Genomic DNA, 22,529 nt, shown 5'->3' on the forward strand with positions numbered 1-22,529 from the left:
GGAAACGGAGAGAGGGGGAAATGAAGAGAGAGAGGTTGAAAGAGAGACTGGGAGATACACTAAGAGGCAGACAGAAAAACACAAAGAGAGTTATGGAGACAATAAGAAAGACAGAAGTAGACAGAGAGAGACAGAAAAAGAAGAGTGAGGCAGATAGAGAAAGACAAAAAGAGAGAGACAGAAAGTCAGAGAGATACATAGAGAAAAATAGAGACACACAGACTAACAGTTAGAGAAAGAAAGAGGAGAGAGACAGAAAGAGCTCCCTCAGAGCAAAAGTGTTAGTCAGAGAGGAAGGAAGAAAGCTTCCAGTAGAAGTTAGTGTAGATTCAGTATTAGACTAGAAAATTTAACTCATAAATCATGAAAAACAAAAATTTTAAGTATAGAAAAATGAAATCTCTAAGTTATACCCATTTAATAGAATCTTTACTTAATTTATAATATTATTTATTATATCTTATTATTAAGTTTTTAAATGCAATATCGTATAATTAGTGTCATTCCCATTAATTATTCAATTTACCTTCACAATGAAAAAAACATCAAAGCATATGGTAAAAGTTGGTTAGGGATCTGCCTTTAAGATCTGGGAAAAGAAGAAGCGAAAATTATTGATGAGAGAATATATATGTAAAGATAAAGATACTATCCTATACTATGCTCCATTATAATGTATGCAATATATATACTTTAACATAATTCCAACGATCTACATCTATGCGAAAGACAGACCCCGTTGAATGACTCTGCCTGAAAAGGGGGTTAACCAAAGGCCTTAGCCATTATTTAAGGATTATAGATTGATTGGATTTGTATATCGTATTTAAAACAATAAAAATAATTATTATAATACATTTATATATTTTTAAAATATTTTTTATTAACATAGACATTGTAGTTAAAACAATAATAATAATTATTATAATACATTTATAAATTTTTTAAATATTTTTTATAATCATATTTATAAAGATAATAATTATAATACATTTATATATATTTTTAAATATCTTCTATAATAATATTTATATAGATATCCATATTATACAGTATTTGCATAGTTTATACTATTATGCCAATAATATTCCCATATTACACTTTGTTATGCCATATTACCTACATCAAATATAAACCCGCAAGTTATTCTATAAATAACAAAGGATATTCCTTGAAAATCCTTTTCTAGTTTTACTTTCTGCAATTTGCTTAGTTCGAGCCAAAACTGAAAACATGAAAAATCAAATCGAATTCACTTTTGCCTTTGACTGCAATGCACACGCCCCGCGGACCACCCGCACCACATGCCAGCCCCACCCATGGAGCGATCCACCAAAAGTGTCAAGGGCTTAACGATGAGCTCCCCTCAATGCAAACGCCAGCAGCTACCACATTGATGGCGATGATGATGACGATGATGATGATGGGGATGATGACGATTTCTTTCGATGATTTCTTTACACGACATTTAATTGAGAAATAATTGAATAGGTCGTGTGAAGTGTTTGTTTGGCATTTTGCGTGGGGCGGAATGGGAGCGGGGGCGGAGGGGTCTTAGGTAGCGCCCGGTTCGGTGCGCGCGTCGCAATGAAATTAGCTTTGTCAAACGCGGCTGACATATGCACCGGTTGAGCTTGAATGGTGCGGAAAGATCTATTGCAGCGTGAAAACGACACAGCGAGTTGTTAATGAAGTAGTCACAGTCAACGGAGAAAGTCACCTATGTTCCCCCTCCGTTCCCCCTGCCCCCCGATCCCCTTCAACAACTGCAGTCAAAGGCTGAGGAAATAATAAAAAGAGAAGTTGGATTCACGTCTGATTGCAATGCACTCGGCAAATTTGCCTGAGGCCACGAATTGCGCAATCAGCCGCAAGCTTATAATTGCAGTTGCAATTTAGACGACCCCATTGTCGTTAAGGGAGAGGGTATCTAATATGAGTGGAGGAATACGAACATCAAATTCAAATTGAAATATCTACTAATTTGTGAGAATGGTAAGGATGAGAACGAAAGAAGACTAGGCAAGAGTCAAGACTTAAGTATAAGATTGTAAAGAGAGAAGAAAAGAGGCAAGACTTAAGGATAAATACGGAAAGAAAGTACAGACGAATCAAGGCTTAAGAATAAGAAAGATGACTTAAAGATGAGCTTGAAAAGAAGGTAGAAGAGAGTCACGTCTTAAGACTGGGTACGAAATGAAAGTAGAAAAGAATCAAGACTTAAGGATGAGTACGCAAAGAGAATAGAACAGAGTCAAGATTCAAGGATGAGATTAAAAGAAAGTAGAAAAAAATCATTGCTTACGATTGAGTTGGAAAAAAGAGCAAAAAAGGCTTAAGACCTGAGCTTGAAAAGAAAGTAGAAAAGAGGCAAGATTTAAGGATGAGTATGGAAAGTGAATATAAATGAGACAAAGTTTAAGAATAAGATGAAAAAGATAATGAGTTAACTGAACAATCAGGCAAATATTTATAGGGATATCATGAAGTAGCAGAGTTAATTGACAATGAATATAGAAACTCACACAATTTAGGAACTATCAATATATATAATAAAGATCATAAGCAACCATTTAATATAAACATTATTCAGATAATAATATATATTATTAATATATTTATAAATTGTTGAAGAGAGACATTAAAAGTGTTTGAGAGCCTTTTGGCAATGGAAATCAGTTCAGATTATTCAGTTATATTTTATATATATAAAATTATTACTAATTATTAATTTACTTAATTATAGTATATTTATTAGTATATAGTTGAAATTAAATTGAATTCTATAGAATAAAGCACAAATTGAAATGTTGAGGCAATTAGCAGACTAAATAACCAAGGGTTATCATCGAGCCCAGCTGCGGGCTGCTAATCAAAATATGTTATTTTGTTATTTTAATTAAAATATATTAATTAATGCTTGCATTAGTCATTATTTAGACAAGAGCTATGAGTACTATATACTCTATATACTATATTCAATTCACGCTCAGATTGTTTATGCCCATTTGCTTATCAGCTAATTTATGATCTCTAAGCAGGAACGAAGTTCATCTAGCTTTAGGATCTCTAAGACATATATTACAGGGTATAACTAGCAAATCAAGGCAAGGTATAAGAAAACGCTGCTCTTCAATTACTTCATTGAGCTGAAAACTGATATATTTATATAGAAATGCCGACAGAGGCTGCCTCTTTATAGCAAGTGTTATCAGAGTCTTAACTATGCTAGTCTGAAAAATATATACTCAAGCGATCGAGAATTATGGCAACTTCTGGAGCAGGCTTTGCTGGGTGTGAAGGATTACAAAGGACAAATGAAAACAATCGAATAACAAAAAACGAAAATTTATTTTAGCAAATCAAATTCAAATTCGTTGGCGTATATGGGTGTGCTTAGGAGACTTAGGCCTTGACGCTTTGCTGTACCAGCTGCAGATTGGAGCGCATGAAGCACATGCCGCCGCGATAGGCCCAGGTGCAGGCATCGCTGCCTTGAGCATTGTTGTCCGCACAGTCGGCGATCTTCTGGTGCACTGCGTCCGAATGGTCGACGTGGGAGCCGCCGGCAAGCTGCTCATGGATCTTGTGCACATCGAAGCCGTGTGTGGCATCGAAAAAGCCAAACTGCTCGAATACGCACTTCAGGTAGCAACGACTCTTCTCGTCATCGACGAAGTCCCACTTGACAAACTTGGCCACATCCTCTTCGCTGGCATGCACCTGTTCGGCGCACATATGGCGGAACTTGACCAGATCCTCATGCGTCTTCACCACATAGCCCGAACCATGGTCATGACCATGATGATGATGCTCGTGCTCATCGGCAAAGACCAAAGTCAAGCTCAACAGAAGTATAAAGAGTTTCATGTTGGATTTAGCTTAGAGGATGCTGGAATTCACTTAGCGAAGATTGCAACTGCAATTTTGTGCTGCGCTTGCATTTGTATTTATAGCTAATTGGGAAGGTCTCGTCTGATCTGGTGATCACCTTCTAAGGTCGGCGCAAGCAAATGTGATTGACTGGCTCACATTGATTGTCTTATCACTGGGCTAAAGGTGTCTCAAAGTAATTGTCAAATTCCAAATAGCAACAAAGCACACACACACTCATAATCGAGTCACAAACAACAGCTGCATCAATTAGAATTCATGAGAGACTTAGACTAGTGTAAAGGGATTTTAATGATTCCAATACGATTGAAGCTGATCAGATGTTATCTCTAAGAATGTAAAATGCAATCAGTGGTGCCCTCACATCTTAAACATTCTGATAAGATGGTTTCTAATTCGATTCAAATATATTTCAGAAGGAATACTGTGTCGCCATCTGTGTAAAAACTTACTTTAGCGCCATCTGGCAGCAAATCTGACAAATGTCCACGACTATAGCTATTAGCTTTGCACAGTGAGCAAGCAGTTCAGTATTTTACGCGTTACAAATTCAAATGTGAGAAAAAATAAAAAATTTAGATTTTACATTTATAAAATTTGGTTTCTGATTCATAATTTTGCCTATAATTTAATTAGTTGAAATTATTAATTTGATTAAATAATAACAGGACATCATTTATATACCTTTAAAACTATTAAAATATTTTCAATACTTTTAAAAAAGATTTTTTATTTTCTAAATATATTTCAACTTAATTTGTATACACAAGTCGTATATTTATATGCATTTATAATATATTAATATATTATATATTAATTAACATTGCTTTTTCCTCTTTCTCTGTAGAAAGCTCTGCGAACATAATTCATAGCATTTATTTGATTAGTCGAACCGACACCTGGCTGTAAGCAACAACAACAAAATCTAATGAACTGTTACCTGCCAGATCAGGCTGCCACGAAAAGTTCAAATACTCATTATGCCAATCAAACGGACGGCAAACGTAAAAAGGGAAAGCGAAAGTTCAAGCAATAAAGAAAACGCAACAGGAGGCAAGCAACAACAACAACAACAACAACTGCAGCAAGCAACTAACAGCAACAACAAATTAAAAGCAACAAGAAAACTACAAATTGTTGATTGACCCCAAGAGCTGTCGGCATCTCCAGTCATGTCTCCGTGTGTGTGTGTGTGTGTGTGTGTGTGTGTGTGTGTGTGTGTGTGTGTGTGTGTGTGTGTGTGTGTGTGTGCGTGGGTGGTTGGGATATGCGCGCAGCTGACAGACCGACACTTATCACCTCTGTCAGTGAACGTGACTACAGCAAAGCCAACATCAAACGGCAATGACAGACTAAATGATACCCTATAAAACTATATATTATAATATTAATAATAATTAATCTAAATATTTGAAATTTCGACTCGATACTTGACTTTCAACTAAGTTGAGATATGTCTAACAATTGCTAGAAAAGAATATACCCCTCCTTAGGCACTCGCTGCTACAGGGTATATTCATCTTGCCAGCAAGAGCAGTTGGGGCATTGTTGTGGGGGCAATTTAATAGCTGTTTTTGGTACAAAGTGTGGGGTGTGTGGCAACTAGTAAACAACAACAAATATAGCAGCTACAACAACATCATTATCATCTACAACAACAACAATTCATGGTAGTTCTTAGCCATTGTGTGGATGAAAGTGAAACTATTGTTGTTAAGCGCATTGGCTATGGACTCATAATAGAAGGTGTTGCTGGCTCAAGCCTCGATCAATAGCTCGACAAGGCAAGTACCTGTCTCACCTACTCTCTCACTCGCTCACTCTCCCTTGCACACTATTCTAGACTTTCGCTCAGTTGACTGCATCCAATTGATTGCGATGCCAAAGCAATTAAATCAAAACTAAACGAAAAAGTCGACAACAAAAGCGAAATAAACCTAGTTTTAATACCCTACTTTGTGAAAGATAATATTCGTTTCCCTGAAGGCTGCTATCAATATAACTTCCTGCTTTTGGTATTCCCTGTTGGCAGGTCAAGAATATAAATTTGGAAGGACATAAAAATATGTTCTCGAGACTCGAATCAATTTGCAGCAAGAATTTCACCTCAAGCCAAAGTCTTAAACTAAAGAGAAAAGAAACATTTCGCCTGCAAATCTTAACGTTCTTCAGATTAAGGACACTTCCTGCTGTGCTACACGAGCGAACTGCGATAACCTCCAGCTGGATGCTCGAATCTAGGCCAAATTGCAAATGAAGTTCCTGCAGCGAGCCATAAAGCTCCACATAGCCGAAGCCAAGCACAGCGCAGCGACTGCGCAGCATTTGGCGCTGGCATCGACGTCGCTGCCGCCGTCGAAGGTATAAAAGGTAGAAGACCGCCCAGTGCTCGCTCAAAATCCAATAAGAAACGCGCGTGCGCAGCCGCCCGACAGTTGCGACTCGCGAGCTCCCATGCTAAAGAGCCCCGTTACACTCCCAGTTGCATTTAGTTGTTGCTTAGCACATACGTATGTGAACTATATATATATATAAAGATATATATATTTAGATTGCAATATAATTTACAGCAACTTGTTTTTTATAAAGTCACAACGTGTCGTGAGTCGTCCGCAAATTGTGCATTTTAAAAGTTTAAAAACGAAAACTCAACAAAAATAAAAGTAAACAAAACCAAAAGGAAAAAACCGAATAAAAAAAAACAAAAACAAAACAGAAAATCCCGAGTGCAGTTGACGATTTATGTGTTAATTTTTTGGACATTTCTTGAGCTTCCTGCGAATACGCTCAGAACACAACTTGCATACCAAAAAGGCAAAAACAATGCACAGCTTAAAGGTAAATGGTATATTGGGACAGTCATTGGGACAGTCATTGGGACAGACACACAGACAGACCCATTTGTTATAGATTCCACGCTTGCTGCACTTTCACTTTTTGCTTTTTGCTTTTTGCCAGGTTTAAGGTTACACATTTGTGTCCATTTTATTGCCTTTGAACTGGTCTCTGATCTCTTAGCCGTGACTCTGGCCAGCCGCTGCTAGCTGACTCAGCGTCTAACATGCAAAACTGGCAATGCAAGCTAGTTATAAAAATATCTAAAGAGACTGAGCGCGCACACATATACATAAGTAGACCGGCCACAAATCGTAAATCATTCACAGCTCTGCACATGTCGTCTAAGCACAAACACTAGAACAGGGCCAAGCTGAAAGCAAACGTAGTTATACTAAGCGTATTTCCATTACAGGTACGAGATACGACGTAAAAATCAATAAACAACAAACAGAAGTTCAATGTAACCAATACTATGCATACCCTTACCCATAGAGACTATATACAGATATAGTTCTAATAGCAGAACTGTTGTTCTTATGGAATACAAGCATAGGTCTTACTGTAGTCCAACTGGCACAGTGAAGCTGGAGTGAATGAAAAAATAAAACGTTTTGAGTATAGAAATTTATTAAAATACTTTAAAATATATATTTCAAATATTTAAGTAAATAATAAAAATAAATAATAAATACATTTTTATTAGTATTAACAGTTTATAATATAAACATTTTGTATGAAGTCTCAAGTTTGAGAATTTGCTCAATATATATTTCCATATTTGGCAAGAATTTAAATTTAAAGTCAACTTAAATTATAACTTAGGTTTGTTCAGTTTCTAATTCAAAACTTTTAAGACCACTATAAAAATTAACCAAAATAGTGTAGATCAGATAGAGAAACAATTAAATATTTTTAGCAAAACGGAAGCTAAGCAAAATGCTTAACAAATTGCGTGTCCAGAAGTTCAAATAAATTTAGTAGTGTTAACGGCTCACGCCTGTTGCACACTATTCAAAGAGGCCAAACAAAAATAAACATAATAAAAATAGCTTTATAATGGATATTTGAATAATCTTAGTCACAAGCCTGAAAGCATTCATAGAGCTCAACGCATCACTTAGTGAAATGTTACAAAAAAGAAGAATAAACTATTCGAACTTCATTATAGAGCAATAGAGCATCTAGTTCAGCATCGCTTTTTTCTTCATTCAATGTTTATGAGTTTTCCAATGCTCACTTGGCACACCCACATCATAAAAAGCTGATAATCAGCTATTTTTTGAGCCTAGGCTTTTAAGCCTAAACACTGCCAGGGCCAAGAGCGTGATCTTCAAAGGCGAACCGCATTAACTTGTGCAGCAGCAAACGATCTTCGTTGCTGTTGTAGCTCCGACTTTTGGCACTTAACATGGCCCAATTTCGAGAATTGAAGTGCACTTACTTACTTCATCATCATGATCAGCATGATCATCATCATTAAGTTCGTGTCATGATCGGCACGAGCTGTGCAATTGTTGCTATTGCTTTTTGTTAGCTGTTTGTTGATTCAATTTCAAACAATTGGATACGTTTCAAAGCCAAAAAGGAAAAGCGTTCAAAATTGCCCTCTGATCGTCTTTGGAAAGCACACACACACACACACACACACACACACAAACACACAGACATCTATTCCGGAGATCAAGTAATGCTTGGCGAGCAATCATGAGCTGGTGCTTGGGCGGAGAATGTGTTTTTATGTTGTTGTCCATGGCCAAAGGAAAGTCAAAGTGAAATGCATGGAAAGCAACGCCAATTACCAGCTGCAGCTCCAAAAGGGGAAGCCCAGCAGAAATGTCTCTGGGGTAATCTGAGCGCAGCCGGCGCATATAACAATTGGGAGTGAGTGGGGCGTGCAAATGCTAAGATCAAGATCAACGAAAACTCGGTCACAGATCACACTCAAAGTGTGTGTGTGTGTGTAAGCTCTTTATACATATGTGTGTGTGTGTTACAGCTTCATGGGCTGGCGCATTTCCATGCCAAGTGGTCAACTCGTTTAACCGGACCTATGACAAAGCTGCCTAAGGAAAGGCTCAAAATTCCAATGGTATATAGCCCATGTCGATCGCGCTGGTCTGCCGTCCGGTTTGATCGGCTTCCATAGTAATCCAATTAAAGGAACAATCTACATTTCAATTCAAAACTAATGAACTGTAGTTAATTCACAACAATGGGTAACACACATAGATCGTTCTATAGATCGCTCTTTTTGTTGTTGCTGTTCTTGTTGTTCGTGCTGTTGCCGTCGCACGTTTTGAATGCAATAGTTGCTTAGAGATCGAAGCGAATCGATCTCTCTACTCCACTCTACTCTAGCATTTGAAAGTCATGTGCTCTGACGTCGAACTTGTGGTCTTCCATTCAGCGCCGGCTTCCTTGTCCGTAGTTCCCAAACTTCCGTCAAAGATTGCCCACAATAGTGGCCCGGGTGCAAACAATTCATTGATTGATGATCGCTTTGGCAATCAATTAAACAGCGTTGAATGGTCTTGGTGACAAATCATAGACTCGCTAACAATAATGCCATTGCTTTGGCTAATGTCTCCCCACTCTCCCTGCCAAACTTTCAGTTCAGTCTGCTGCTGTTGCTCTTGGCGCTCTCGCTATGCATCAGCTGCTGTCAGGGCGCGCGTCGACTGCGCAAGAAGCCGAAGGTCTACAATGCGCTTATCACCACGGACGACAATCTGACATCGAGTCGCGCCTATCCGGTCATCCAACCCACCATACATGAGCCAGGCTATGCACCATTCGGACCCTTTAATCCCTTTGGCTTCTACAGTCCGCCGCTTGTGAGATTTGGACAGCCTTTGGTGCCAGGTTTGCCGCCCAATGAGCGGGTAAGTTGGTTGCCAACAGCCACAGCTATATATAGTTAATTTTATTACCTTCTTCCAGCTGCCATATCCGCTGCCTACAGCCCCGCAATATCCGCCTGTTTATGCATCATTTGATCCTCATCAGCCTAACATTTTGCCGGGGGAACAGCAGCCACCACCGCAACCACAACAGGAGCTGGCGCCCCAAATGCCAACAGCTGAGGAAACAGAGCCTAAAGAGCTTAAGGGCAAGGACCAGCTGCCGTTGCCTCTCAATGATCGAGGATTGCCACCTGTTTTGATACCACTTTCATCCCAGTTCAACGGTCAGCCCATGCATCTGCCGCCCTATTCCTACCAACAGTACCCAGTGGTCTATGACCAGGCAGGCTACGTCCGGCAGCGCGAAAACTATTTGCCACCTTACGATTACTATCCCAGCCAAGGATATCCGACGCGTAACCCTTCAACTGATGCGCCGCCCGTTCAACAACCAGAGCCAGAGCCAGAGGCGGAGGTGCAGCCTTTGCCACTGGACAGCCTGGATGCTACGCCCAGTTTCGATGATATCAAAAATGGGTCAGAGAATAAAAATATAGATGTGCCCGATGTACCGCCGCCGCCAATACCTTCGGGTCCAAAGCGCCCCAGACCAAAGGATAATTGAGGCGTGTTTTGGGAGCCGCCCCTTACGAAATATACGCGTATTTATTACCATTTTCTTTAAGCATTTCGATTTGATGTATGTCGTTCAATAATGTAATTAAATAAGCTAAGTAAGTGTTCATCAAAGATAATAAATAAATGAATATAAACCGGCGAGGTGAACGAACTTGGTAGGCTGGACCCTAGGGATAGACAGAGCAGAGCTATGACCAGCTTTCACTGGGATAGACCCGTGGGAATTGGATTATCAGAATCATTTTTGCCTATAAATGCAGCGAAAACAGCTGTCATTGCCTCACTGCACTGCAAACTCTTGCAAAATGAAGCTAGCATTCCTTTCGATTGTCTGCTGCTGCCTTTTTGCTTTGGGTAAGACATCTATGTGTTATTTTATATATATTATAGATTGACTTTGCTCTACAGCCTTTGGTCATGACATTGCTGGCACCAAGGCCCCATTTGTGCGCAGTCGTTACAGTTTACGTTGGCGTAAGACTACGACAGCTATGCCAGAGACCACAACTGGTCGTGTCGTGGAGCTTGTTACCTCAACGGAGCGTCCGAGAGTGGGCACCTCAACAACCAGTCCGGATTATGATTACTATGGCAATGGCGAAGCAGATAATATGGTGCATAAATGAAGTAAATTAACAAGTCTCCCAGTCTCAATATATACGTATTCATTTATATAACATATGCACTCTCAATAATACATAAAGAAAATATGCATATTCAAATTTAAATTCAAATTTAAGCAACGGTTTCCTTTCCAAGAAACTGTCAATTGTAGAAGAAGCAGCTAACAGCGCTCTGTTAACTAACATACAACGATTTGTGTTAAGCTGGATACGTTGCTTATAAATCTTGCTGCATGAAATAAACATATTTTTAAATGGTAGTGTGACCAGATTTTAGTGTTTTTTATTCAAAACAGCTGCAACATTTTTATAATTTTAAGGGTCACACTGCACTCAGCTGTGCTATAACAGCTCTTGTCGTTAGCAGCATACCGGTCTATTGACAGATTCATAACGCTAACAGAATACAATTTATAAACCAGTTATTTAGAATGTTACTAATAAATAAATATGCGCAAAACATGCGAAGCTTTCAAAAACTTGCAAGTCTGCTTAACGAGCGAAACAAATTTTGCTGGCCAGCGACTGCAACAACAAAAACATTGAACGCAAGCCAATGGAGTGAAGGGTCGCAACGACTGTATTGGTGAGTATGAGCTGCGATTATTGACTAGATTTGAGAAGCTCTGATTGCGCAGCAGCAGCAGCAACAGATATGAGAGCTCAGTTGTGTATACGACAGTAACGAGAGCAGCAGCAGCAGCAACTGGTGCTGGCCATTTAAGATTGTACAGCAAACAACCTCTCACAGCAACTGCAACAACAACGAAAAAACGCAAAATGGTGGTAAGTGAATATCTTATTCAATATTGCCAACTGCCAAATATTACAAAAGTCTAAATGTATCTCGGCTTAAACGCACTTATCGCTTGAGGCCACGCGAGGTCAGCAACTGGCCCCAAGGGCAGTGAAAACCGCAGAAACAGACACAAATGTAATCTAAACACTTGTTGCTTCTACAAATTTACCCACCTTAGGCCAAACTGAATGAACAAGAACGCGCCGAAAAGTTACAGCCACTGCTGGATGGAGGCTGGAGGCTGGTTGAGGGGCGCGATGCTATATACAAGGAATTTGTGCTTAAGGATTTCAATCAGGCCTTCAGCTTTATGACTGGTGTTGCCTTACTAGCTGAGAAAATGAATCATCATCCAGAGTGGTTTAACTGCTACAATAAAGTACAGGTTACCCTCAGCACCCATGACGTTGGCGGCCTGAGCAGCCAGGATATACGCATGGCCACGTACTTTGAGGCACAGGCCAAGCTGTTGAAATAAATGATTTAAACTAATTGTTTGATATATATTTTGTTTGTATCGCATTTAAAAATATTGTTGTTAAAATTAATTAAATACTCAGCCCAGCATGGACTTACTTAATATCTGATAGTCAGCCTCTTCCAAGACATCTGGTGACGTCTCGTCCTTGGCATAGCCAAGTGCTTTGAAAAACGTTAACGAGTTATCATTATTGTTTAGCACCGTGAGCATAACTTTTTCCAACTTCCAAAGCCGGGCACAGGCCTCGAGCATTTGCATCATGAACTTTCCAAGGCCTTTTCTTTGGTACTCGGGCGCGATTTGTATTTCGTAACTAAAATGGAGTAATAAAAATGAATGTAAAACATATTGAAAACTTAATTTACTTACCAGTAGAGCACGCAGTCACCATCATCCATGTCGAAACGGAACATGGTGTAGGCCACGGGTTGATTCTGTTGATTGTGGGCCACCAAGAAACGCGCCCAGTTCTTATTAAGTTCAGACTGTTTAATTTTGGGCTGCCAGCCCATTTTAAGCTGCTTGTAGAATGGGCCTACATTCTGTTCCGCCAGTTTAAATGTCCATTTGAGGGCTTTTGCATCCATATCGCTCTTGGCGCGGCAATATAGTTTAAACTCCTCGCCAGAACTCGACTTGTAGCTTTCGTATGGTAATGATTCAAGTGGAATTTTTGCACGTACTGCGGCCTCCACAAATTTGTGCTTGGCAGCAGCACTAAGCTCGTCTCGATTTGCCATTATTTAATTTTTGAAACAATATGTTTCGTACATTTGTCCTAAGAGAGCGTGCACTTAAAAGCGGGAAACCAGTGCTGTATATAATTTAAAATGCAGCCCTGGTTACTAATTTGCGCATTATAGAGCACTACAAAATCTATCAACAAGTAAACAACGCAATCACCTGGAATATTATTAAATTTATTTAACAACAAAGGCTGTGAATATAAATAAATATAAAAGTCAATCATACGCAGGGGCTTAACATGTAAATATTAATCAAGTAAAGTCATATATATGCAATAGCACATATTAAATTGATATGCTGACGTTATCATTTGGTTTTCAGCAAACAAAAACAAACCACATCTTCTGAAAGAAAGAATTTAAACGATGTTTAAAAAATCAAAGCCCAAGGTGGAGCCACCACCCACAGCGCCCAATCTAGATGAAATGCTTGCGGATATTGAGACATTTGAAATTTGTCAACCAGCTGGGAGCAAGGCCAGTAGCACCGCAGCTCTGGAGCACGCACTGCTTACAGAGCCCGAGAACTTAGCTCTTGAGACTTGGTGGCAAGTGTTTGACGAATATGACCAAAAGGTCAAAAAACTGGCTGCGATGGAAGGCACACTAGAAGCAAAAAAGGAAAATCTATTGGCTTGTAAAGTTAAGCTTGAAAAGAATGCCAATAATCTGCGCAACGGTATCCAAAAGCAACAGAGCTTAATAAAGGAAATGGTTGATTGTTGACATGTTGGAACATTAATTAATTTTCGTCAATTCTATCAAATTACAAAAATCAGCAGTTTTATATATCGATAACTGATTCTTATTTCTATTGTTGACAAACACATACACAACGTAGGTTATCGGGTATGCTGGTAGGCTGCGCTCAGAGAGTATCGATACTTGTTACCTGCAGCCGTTTTTTTATGTGGGGAGAAATAAAATAATTGTTTTTAAATTATTTGCATTAAAATGCAAGCGTTTAATTAATTAAAAAGTGAGTTTTGTGAATTGAACACACCAAGAGGAAAAAATGCACAAAATACAGAGAAACACACATTTATTTTGGGCCTGTGAATAAGCCAGGGAACAGGTTTAGGCCAGAAAAACTTGGCTGGCTTACCATTTACGCCACAGCGTTAATGGCAATACAACAGCGAGCGGAGGTCGATTGTTTTGCGTATATGTGCTTGTGTTTATGTGTATGTATGTATGTATGAGTGCTTGTGTGCTTTTGTAGGTGTTTAATATTTTGCTTGTGAGTTAGCTAAATCCAATTACCAAATCGAAAAAGTGCAACAATTGTTATGTGTACAAGAAATAACCCTTTCACGCTGACTAATTGAATTTTACGTATCTTATTTTGGCTACTTAACAACAACAGCAACGAGTAGAATCTTGGTTCACACCAAGAATACACACACATACAATATGCAAATGCCCACACTAAAGGATTATTATCCAATTTAACGGTTGTCAATAGCGTAAAAGAATGCAATACATTTAATGACCAAATAGAAATGTGTGCAAAAAAAAAACAACCGACTAACAGTAATTTTCACGGGCACACGCAAACACAAGCACATCGCTTAACATGTTTGTGTATTGTGTGTGTGCATGAGTGTTAGTGTGTGCGCGAACAAAGTGCTAATAAGATGCTTATGCCTGAATGTTGATGCTGTGCTGCTTCTTGCCAGCAGTTTGTTGCTATTGCCATTTATGCAAAATATATACGTAAATTTTGAACAAAAGATGTACATACATATTTTATTGTTTTGATCTGTTGCGAATTTCGCCAGCTAACGAACTGGCTGCAAAAGGTGAAAGCAAGATTTTTGTTGTATTATTTTATTGTTGTTTGCTTTTGCTTAAGTGGATGCTGTATGTGATATTTTGTATGAATTCGTATTTATAAAAGTGCAATTTCTTTGTGCACAGTTGGGCCTACCATTATTACAATAATCTTATATATACTTTGCTCATTCTCTTGCAGCAGCTACGCGTGAGATGTCGCATGTTATTTGTGTTGCGGCTGTAACGGATTTTTTCAGTTTGGCAATTCTTATTGGCAAAGCAACAACTGCTGCAATAATGTAAGAAACGACGGGCTAACAAAGGTCAATCGAAGCCAGCAAACGCAGCCTAGAACTAGTTAGGTTTCCACACACACACATACACACACGAACATAGATTTTAACACACACATACACACAGTTAGAGCAAGCATGGGCTGGCTGCTGGCGCTCCTGGCGTTGCTGTTGGCCATCAGCGAGCTGCTAGCAATCCCAACGCCACTCAAGCTACCAGGTAAGGCCACAATTTGAACTTTCTCCATCTACTGTTTGCCTAACCTACGCTCTTGTTTAGGCTACACACATAAACTGACGCCATATATCAAACACTGGGAGGCGGCGAACTTTGATCGCGCCGTGCTGCAGGCAGCGCAGCTGCGCCATTTGGAACAAGCACGCGCGCGCCGAAAACGGCAAGTTGAGCCCTCAAGTGGTTCACCTGTGGGACTGGCGCACACAATTCGCCTGAATTTCTCTGCACATGACAGGTACGTGCGTGGGTTGTATCTGTAGTTCAACTGCAACTCATTCATTACACACATACTCATTCATTTGTTTACAGAGACTTCCTGCTGGTGCTGCGTCAGCAACCAAATTCGGTGTTTGCGCATGACGTGGAAATCGAGAATACACTGGGACCCATCGATTACGATGTCTCACGCATTTACACGGGCAGCCTGGAGGATGATGAGCAAGCCCATGTACAGGCGATACTCACAAGTGATAATCTACTAGATGGTACCATAGAAACGCAAGCTGAGCACTATTATATAGAGCCAGCGCAGCGATATTCACAGCAGCTGGCGGAAAGTGGTGTACACAGCATAGTTTATAAGCTGAGTGATGTAAATATGCAGCAACAGAATTCATTTGCCAGTGGTGTATCCTCACAGGCCCCAGTCAAAACGCACTGCGCTAGCGAGCGATTGAGACGCAAGCGCTGGCTGCCTGAAGAGGAGGTAAGTAGACCCTACATGCAATTATACAAATATTTATATATATATTAATGCTTTGTTTTTCACCAATAGCACGTCACAGTTCCAAATTATAATCGCAATCCACCGCTGCCGTTGGATCTAGAAGTGCCCTACAATGATGACTTTCGTGTGCTGGCCTCTGAGGAGGATCGCAGCGAGGAGGAATCTAAAAAGTCCACAACAACAACAACGATGCGGAGTACAGAAAGCTTTCTAGCCACGCTGACGAAGCCTACGCCCAATCGCAACATACTTGTAAATAACTATAATCCCTCCAATGTTGGCGACACCAGTCGCAGCTACAACAGCAATACCAATACCAACAGCAACAACAATAACAATGTACGAAAGTTGTACACGAAACACAAAAACATCATCGTTAGCACCTACAATCGACCTATAGAGCCGGAATTCGGTACACCCTATGAGGAGCCCAATGCCAATAATAGCAACAGCCTGCCAAATAACTTTTTCAATGCAAATTGGACAACACTTTCAATGGGTAACAACGACCGACCCAGCCACAAGACACACGTGGAGATTATTACCAAGAACGGTGCCACTAAGAAACCGAACATCATTGTTAACAACTACAATCCAGAGATTATATTTGCACCCAATCCACACAATCCCAGTTTCAATAGCATGCTGATGACGAATCTCTTGAGTGGCCGAGGCGATGACATACACAACTCTCCGCGTCTGCTCTATGATCGCAAGACAACTTGCATGCTATATTTGCAGGCGGATCACACGTTCTTCCAGAAAATGGGCAGCGATGAGGCCTCCATCGAAGCCATCACACGTCACGTGCAGCGTGCCAATTCCATCTATCGTAATACGGACTTCAACAACGATGGCAAGCCCGATAACATTACGTTTATGATCAAGCGTATTAAGGTGCACAACATGAACGCCATGAAGGACCCTAGTTATAGGTTTCCTGGCAACTATGGTGTGGAAAAATTCTTGGAATTGTTTTCAGGTGAGCGATCAACTAACTTTTTACGATTTCTCTTATAATATCCTTTCTTGTTTACACTACAGAGGAGGACTATGATGCCTTCTGTCTGGCCTACATGTTCACTTATCGAGACTTTGAAATGGGCACCCTAGGTCTGGCTTGGACGGGTGATCTGAAGAATGCTGGTGGCGTTTGCGAAAAGAATGGGCATTATCGCGGTTCCCTTAAATCCCTAAACACAGGCATTGTTACGCTTCTCAATTATGGAAAACATGTGCCTCCCGCCGTTTCGCATGTTACGCTAGCTCACGAGATTGGTCATAATTTTGGTTCACCGGTAAATAATATTTCCCATATTTTTATAAATTATTTACAAATTAGTTTACTTCCCCAAATATAGCACGATCCTGAGCAGTGCACGCCAGGCGGTGAGGATGGCAACTTTATAATGTTCGCACGCGCCACTTCGGGGGATAAGAAGAACAATAATAAATTCAGTGCCTGCTCCTTAAAATCCATTGAGCCAGTGCTGAACGCAAAAGCACGTTCGATGAAGGGCTGCTTCACGGAGCCACAGTCATCCATATGCGGCAATGGCGTCGTCGAACCGGGTGAGCAGTGCGACTGCGGATGGGAAGAGGACTGCAAGGATTCTTGCTGTTTTCCCATGTCCCGGCAGCCGCATCTGGATGAAACGCCCTGCACACTGACGCCACACGCGCGTTGCAGTCCTTCGCAGGGACCATGCTGCACCACCGATTGCAAGGTGAAATTTGGTGACAAGTGTCGCGATGACAACGGCTGCCGCGATCCCTCGTTCTGCGACGGTCGCGTACCCCAGTGCCCGCCATCGGTGAACAAGCCTAACAAAACGATTTGCAACAAGGAATTTGTATGCTATATGGGCGACTGTACGGGTAGCATTTGCTTGGCTTACGGACTAGAGTCCTGCCAGTGCATACCAGGCCCACAGGATGATCGCATCAAGTCCTGCGAACTCTGCTGCAAGCTGCCTGGCGAAGATAATCCCTGCCGTAGCTCCTTTGAGTGGAACGAGGTGCCTTTCGATGTGCCCGATATGTACTCGAAACCGGGCACGCCGTGCAATGATTACAATGGGTATTATATGGCATGTAAATAATGTTATTAGTTACTAATCCCATCGACCTTTATAGCTACTGCGATGTCTTCCAAAAATGTCGTGAGGTGGATCCCTCTGGTCCATTGGCCACACTGCGCAAGCTGCTGCTCTCCGAGGAGAGTATTGCTACCTTCAAGAAGTGGGTGCAGCATCATTGGTACACTGTAGCCCTGGCTGCTATTGGCGTCTTTTTGTTACTGGTATGTGAAATATCTCCGTTTTATTTAATATTCGGTAGTCCGAAGGAAAGTTTTATTTACTTATTATGTTTTAATACATTTTTGTTTGACAAGTTAATGCGTGTGGTCACAAGTATGCTGAGGGATCAGTATGAGGCCAAAACGCAGGCCTTGGGCGATGGTGAGGCCAGCAATGTACCTGAAACTGAACCCCGTAGAGCTCAGTTCATTGGCCATTGATCTATGTAGAGCCCATTTATGCTTTATTTCATTCAATCACTTACAACCCAACAACTCAATCTTATTTACAATAAATATAATAATTTATTTTTTTCTTGCTACAGATCATGAGCACAAAGCTGCTGGCGAAACGCTCGAATCTGAAGCTTAAATCAGTGACCATTATACACAGTGCCACCACGGAAACGGTGCGTCTGCCGGAAAATAACAACGGCGTAATTGTACACACGGCCGTGCGCACCAAGGTGCCATTCAAGAAAAAGGTTCGTGGTGAGCGCAGCAAGAAGTCAGGAACCGGCTTAGCAACAGGAGCAACAACAGCGGCGGGAGTACGTAGTAGTGCGGTAACCAAGGGCAGCGGGAATGCAGAGCCAAAGAAATCGAACCGAGCGCAGGCGCTGACCAAAAAGAAGCTGAAAACAAATGCTGCTGAAGAGGAGCCAACCAAAAAGTCCAAAAAGCTGGGCAAGCATATGAAGGAAATCATCGACTATTCGCATCGCAACAACAATGCTACCGGCGGTGATGATGCCTCAAATCTATCAACCACCAACAATCACAGCAACACCTTCGGCAAGGTGCAAAGGTGGCTGTTGGAATCACCGATTGTGGCACAGCCACTATCGCACATGGATCATAGTTCGCGTGTGCGCAAGGTAATGAGCAAATCACAGTCAACGCCCGAACGGCTGGTGCAGAAAACACCGCAAAAGACCAAGTCCATGGGTAATCTCTCAAACGAGAAGGTCAAGCTGCAGGTCGTCTACAAGCCGCCTTTCAAGTTTTCGCTGCGTCTGTCTAAGAAGCCCAAGGTAAAGACGCACGTGGTGGGCGTAAGCGCTGGCGCGCGTCCAAAGCGTACGCAGAAGGCGGCAAACACACGCTCCAGCGGCCAGGCGGCAACAACATCCAAGGGCCCATACACAGAGCGCACCAAGCGCACTGCTTTGCTGCTGTGCAACGAAGCGGAGGACGATAATCAAATACTGACGGTCAACGAGCCAAACTATGAGACACTTAAGCCGCCCACGCGCAGCACAGAGCACTGCTATGAGAATGTTGAGCTGCCTGGTGCCAGTGCAGGCACTGAACCTGCCGGTGCAAGCAAACCGGGTAGCTGCAGTAGTGGTGCTGGCAAAATTGCGCCCAGCTCTTCAAATCGTGCTAGCTTAGATTCCGCAGCTGTACCTGCATCGCAGCGCAACTCCTATCGGCGCTCCAATTCGCTGTCTACACATAATCCATTTGCGGTGGCGCCGCGACGTAACAGCAGCAAAACAGCCAAGCATGAGTCGCAGCCCGCCGGCGGATCCATTAATCTGACGCGTAACTTTGGTAGCACGCAAAATTTGATAAATCTTAGCCAGAACATGGCTAAATCCAAGAAGCGCAGCAGTCTCAATCTGAAAGCGAGTGCAGCCAAAAATGGCAAAGATCCACCCACAGCGATAGCAGCAGCTTCAGCAGGGCCGCAACGTCGCTCCTCTTCCAACGCAAACCTGCGCAGAAACAGCAGCACCTCCAATGCAACGCCCCAGGCAGCTCCAGTGCCGCCCACGCGCAACTCACGCAACAGCTTCAGCAACATTCCACGCGCCAGCCTCAATGGCCAGAGCGGAGTCTCCGCAACGACCGCGGCACCGAGCTTTTCACGTCAATCCTCGAGTAGTACAGCGACAACAATATCTAGCGGGATGGCGCCGGCGCTCCCACTGCCTCTTCCTCTGCAGCAATCCGCCTCCGCAAGCGCCATGCCCAGTCAACGACAAACGACGCAGCCGATGCGTCGCAGTCTAAACAATTTCCGAGCGCGTTCGAATGCGACAGCAGCGGCTGCTGCGCCACCACCAACAACAGCAACAACAACGCTGGACAACGAGTTGCCATCGGATCTGGAGGTGGTTGTCTCTGACATTGAAAACCTGGTTAGCTAAGAGCAGCGCAGTTGCTCGTATACATTTCAAAGCAACCAAGTGAAAGTGATAAGTCCTAAAGTTAGTTATACAAATTGTCGCATAGGTTTACATGCATATATATATAAATTTAGATTTGTATATATATACATAAATATATATATATGTACTTTACACTGCCTTAAACTTGCCGTTTCTGCTGAATATGTGAATGCCACGCCCCTCCATACTTACCAAAACGACCACGAACCCCGCATTAACCAAGATAGAATAGTAACATATATTCGGATTGCCGAATTTCAAATATCCTTGCAAATAAATGGATCTAATATTTAGCGTGAATGGGAGATGCATGGTAATTCGGATAAACCAGAATGTTATTAAGATAAACAACAATTTCTAATCAATTTTATATATGGAAATATAATGCAAAATACTCCGATATTCATAAAGTAGAAATTATATGATAATAGATTTCGTTTCAAACAATTTATCATTTAATCTTCATCTTTGCGTTATGTATATATATCTTCACAAAAAACTATGATCCATTCTGCAAGGGTATACAAAGTCTAACAACGCTCGTGCTTATGGCTCCACTCCCACACACGCATAAAACACAAATCGATACCATTGAATGCTCACCCGACTCACCCAAAACTAACACCAACACCGACACCAACGCCAATGCCACCGCCGAAGCCAGATGCACTCACCGCACATTGTACCTTTTACTACATACTATTTAACTGTATTTACTGTTGTATTGTATTCGTGATCTATGTAACTGTAACTTGTAACTCTGTACTTTTGTCTATACCTATGTGAATTGTGTTAAGTTGTCGTAATACGATCGTGTTATATGTATGAACCAACAATATCCTAACTGATCTGAAATTTGTACTAACGTATTCCACTATTAGAATTGTATTAGCTTTGAGAACAAAAACAAAATGAAATCGGCTTAGGCTAAACTATTTTTGTAATGCGAAAAATAATAATAACAATAGACCGATCAACAGCTAATCTATAATATAATAGATTTTATATATATACATATGTACATCGATACAACGAAACTCGATCGCTGCACAGATTCAAACTGTTATTGTATTTATTTGTTTTTATATGAATTCCTACACAGTATTACGTTATCTTTATACGACATATCTTTATTTTCTTAAATCATGTTCTTAACGTTTCGAACAACGACCATTGTCTCTATATAAACTTCGACACACAGAACAACAATACAAGGTGCTATTTTAGTAAGGAATGTATAAAGCAAACATAAACAAAAATCTAACCAAGAACATTTTAAAACAAAAGAAAAGGAAACTCTTATGAATATTTTCCAAGAAGATCAAAAATGAATATAGGACTTGTAGTTGAGATGAGAGTGTAGCCAAGTGGTTAGTCCGGGAAAGTTGCAAGTAATATACATACATAAATGATATTAGTAACAATTATAACCAACGATAACTGTCAATAAATCAAAAGTAAAATGCATCGAATCGTAGTAATTAGTAGTCGCAGCAGAATCAAATGAAAACTTAAAACAGTTTTATAAAGAGCACCACTCTGCAGTTATACCCACATCTACACATACCTACACCCACATCCACAAACACATACACACACAATTGCCTGCGCCATTCTTAGAAGTAGTGTATATAGGAAACAAAATCGAAAGACAAATAGTTTTTATATGCAAACAATAAAAAAATTAGAAAGCAATAAAGAACAAACACCTAACCGATATTCATTACATACTATAGTCACGTAGCGTATCAAATCACAAATGAAAGCAAACGGCTTGCAAAGATATAAGAAAGAATGCCCCAAATAACTAGCGATTTATAGTATAAGCCAATCGGAATAATCCCTAGACATATGTACATTCGTATGTAAGTAATGTGTTGAAAACTCGTCGTTTTTAAATTGCGTATAGTTCTGATATGTATTTGCATTTGCATTGGCTGGGGAAAATACTGAGATGGGGGCGTGCAATGAGCACATGGGTATATTTTTTTTGGAATATACAACACATTAATAGGTAGACATAAGCTCAGCTCAAATGATCAACCCGAAACAAGTGGATATTAAGACAGTTAACGTAAACGCGTAGGCAAGTTATG

The 22,529-nt window shown here is 40.8% G+C and overlaps 7 protein-coding genes across 14 annotated transcripts; 5 read left to right on the forward strand and 2 right to left on the reverse strand.

Annotated features, from left to right (window-relative positions):
• Window positions 1-3,332: 3,332 nt before the first annotated feature.
• LOC111592688 (general odorant-binding protein 99b) lies at window positions 3,333-3,930 on the reverse strand. Its single transcript, XM_023305055.2, has one exon. It carries the CDS (start codon window positions 3,868-3,870, stop codon window positions 3,406-3,408), a length of 465 nt encoding a protein of 154 aa, XP_023160823.2. The 5' UTR covers window positions 3,871-3,930; the 3' UTR covers window positions 3,333-3,405.
• Window positions 3,931-6,590: 2,660 nt separating this feature from the next.
• LOC111592689 (proline-rich extensin-like protein EPR1) lies at window positions 6,591-10,407 on the forward strand. The gene is made up of 3 exons (XM_023305056.2): window positions 6,591-6,732; window positions 9,345-9,614; window positions 9,673-10,407. The coding sequence occupies exons 1-3, from the start codon at window positions 6,718-6,720 to the stop codon at window positions 10,258-10,260; spliced, it is 873 nt and encodes a 290-aa protein (XP_023160824.1). The 5' UTR covers window positions 6,591-6,717; the 3' UTR covers window positions 10,261-10,407.
• Window positions 10,408-10,576: 169 nt separating this feature from the next.
• LOC111592706 lies at window positions 10,577-10,900 on the forward strand. Its single transcript, XM_023305094.2, has 2 exons — window positions 10,577-10,628; window positions 10,683-10,900. The coding sequence occupies exons 1-2, from the start codon at window positions 10,580-10,582 to the stop codon at window positions 10,898-10,900; spliced, it is 267 nt and encodes an 88-aa protein (XP_023160862.2). The 5' UTR covers window positions 10,577-10,579.
• A 340-nt stretch (window positions 10,901-11,240) lies between these two features.
• LOC111592704 (pterin-4-alpha-carbinolamine dehydratase) lies at window positions 11,241-12,197 on the forward strand. Of its 4 annotated transcripts, none has more exons than XM_023305091.2 (3): window positions 11,241-11,483; window positions 11,545-11,683; window positions 11,875-12,197. In XM_023305091.2, the coding sequence occupies exons 1-3, from the start codon at window positions 11,329-11,331 to the stop codon at window positions 12,172-12,174; spliced, it is 594 nt and encodes a 197-aa protein (XP_023160859.1). In that variant the 5' UTR covers window positions 11,241-11,328; the 3' UTR covers window positions 12,175-12,197. The 4 variants fall into 4 exon arrangements, with proteins under 4 accessions (XP_023160859.1, XP_023160855.1, XP_023160857.1 ...); XM_023305087.2 differs by having other exon boundaries at window positions 11,242-11,483; window positions 11,536-11,683; XM_023305089.2 differs by having other exon boundaries at window positions 11,242-11,483; window positions 11,542-11,683.
• LOC111592703 (N-alpha-acetyltransferase 40) lies at window positions 12,193-12,992 on the reverse strand. Its single transcript, XM_023305086.2, has 2 exons — window positions 12,547-12,992; window positions 12,193-12,490 (listed from the first exon to the last, which is right to left on the reverse strand). The coding sequence occupies exons 1-2, from the start codon at window positions 12,915-12,917 to the stop codon at window positions 12,253-12,255; spliced, it is 609 nt and encodes a 202-aa protein (XP_023160854.1). The 5' UTR covers window positions 12,918-12,992; the 3' UTR covers window positions 12,193-12,252.
• Window positions 12,993-13,028: 36 nt separating this feature from the next.
• Window positions 13,029-13,838, forward strand: LOC111592705. Of its 2 annotated transcripts, none has more exons than XM_023305092.2 (2): window positions 13,029-13,179; window positions 13,246-13,838. In XM_023305092.2, the coding sequence occupies exon 2, from the start codon at window positions 13,290-13,292 to the stop codon at window positions 13,647-13,649; it is 360 nt and encodes a 119-aa protein (XP_023160860.1). In that variant the 5' UTR covers window positions 13,029-13,179; window positions 13,246-13,289; the 3' UTR covers window positions 13,650-13,838. The 2 variants fall into 2 exon arrangements, with proteins under 2 accessions (XP_023160860.1, XP_023160861.1); XM_023305093.2 differs by having other exon boundaries at window positions 13,029-13,164.
• Window positions 13,839-13,842: 4 nt separating this feature from the next.
• LOC111592702 lies at window positions 13,843-21,402 on the forward strand. Of its 4 annotated transcripts, XM_023305085.2 has the most exons (10): window positions 13,843-14,107; window positions 14,899-15,212; window positions 15,273-15,465; window positions 15,540-15,936; window positions 16,006-16,939; window positions 17,002-17,255; window positions 17,319-18,037; window positions 18,094-18,259; window positions 18,353-18,419; window positions 18,583-18,713. In XM_023305085.2, the coding sequence occupies exons 2-10, from the start codon at window positions 15,131-15,133 to the stop codon at window positions 18,627-18,629; spliced, it is 2,859 nt and encodes a 952-aa protein (XP_023160853.2). In that variant the 5' UTR covers window positions 13,843-14,107; window positions 14,899-15,130; the 3' UTR covers window positions 18,630-18,713. The 4 variants fall into 4 exon arrangements, with proteins under 4 accessions (XP_023160853.2, XP_023160850.2, XP_023160851.2 ...); XM_023305082.2 differs by lacking the exon at window positions 18,353-18,419 and having other exon boundaries at window positions 13,847-14,107; window positions 18,583-21,402; XM_023305083.2 differs by lacking the exon at window positions 18,353-18,419 and having other exon boundaries at window positions 13,887-13,902; window positions 18,583-21,402.
• The last annotated feature ends 1,127 nt before the right edge of the window (window positions 21,403-22,529 follow it).

The sequence above is a fragment of the Drosophila hydei genome, unplaced genomic scaffold (assembly GCF_003285905.1).
Source record: "Drosophila hydei strain 15085-1641.00,03,60 unplaced genomic scaffold, DhydRS2 tig00008119-arrow-pilon, whole genome shotgun sequence".
NCBI lineage: Eukaryota > Metazoa > Arthropoda > Insecta > Diptera > Drosophilidae > Drosophila > Drosophila hydei.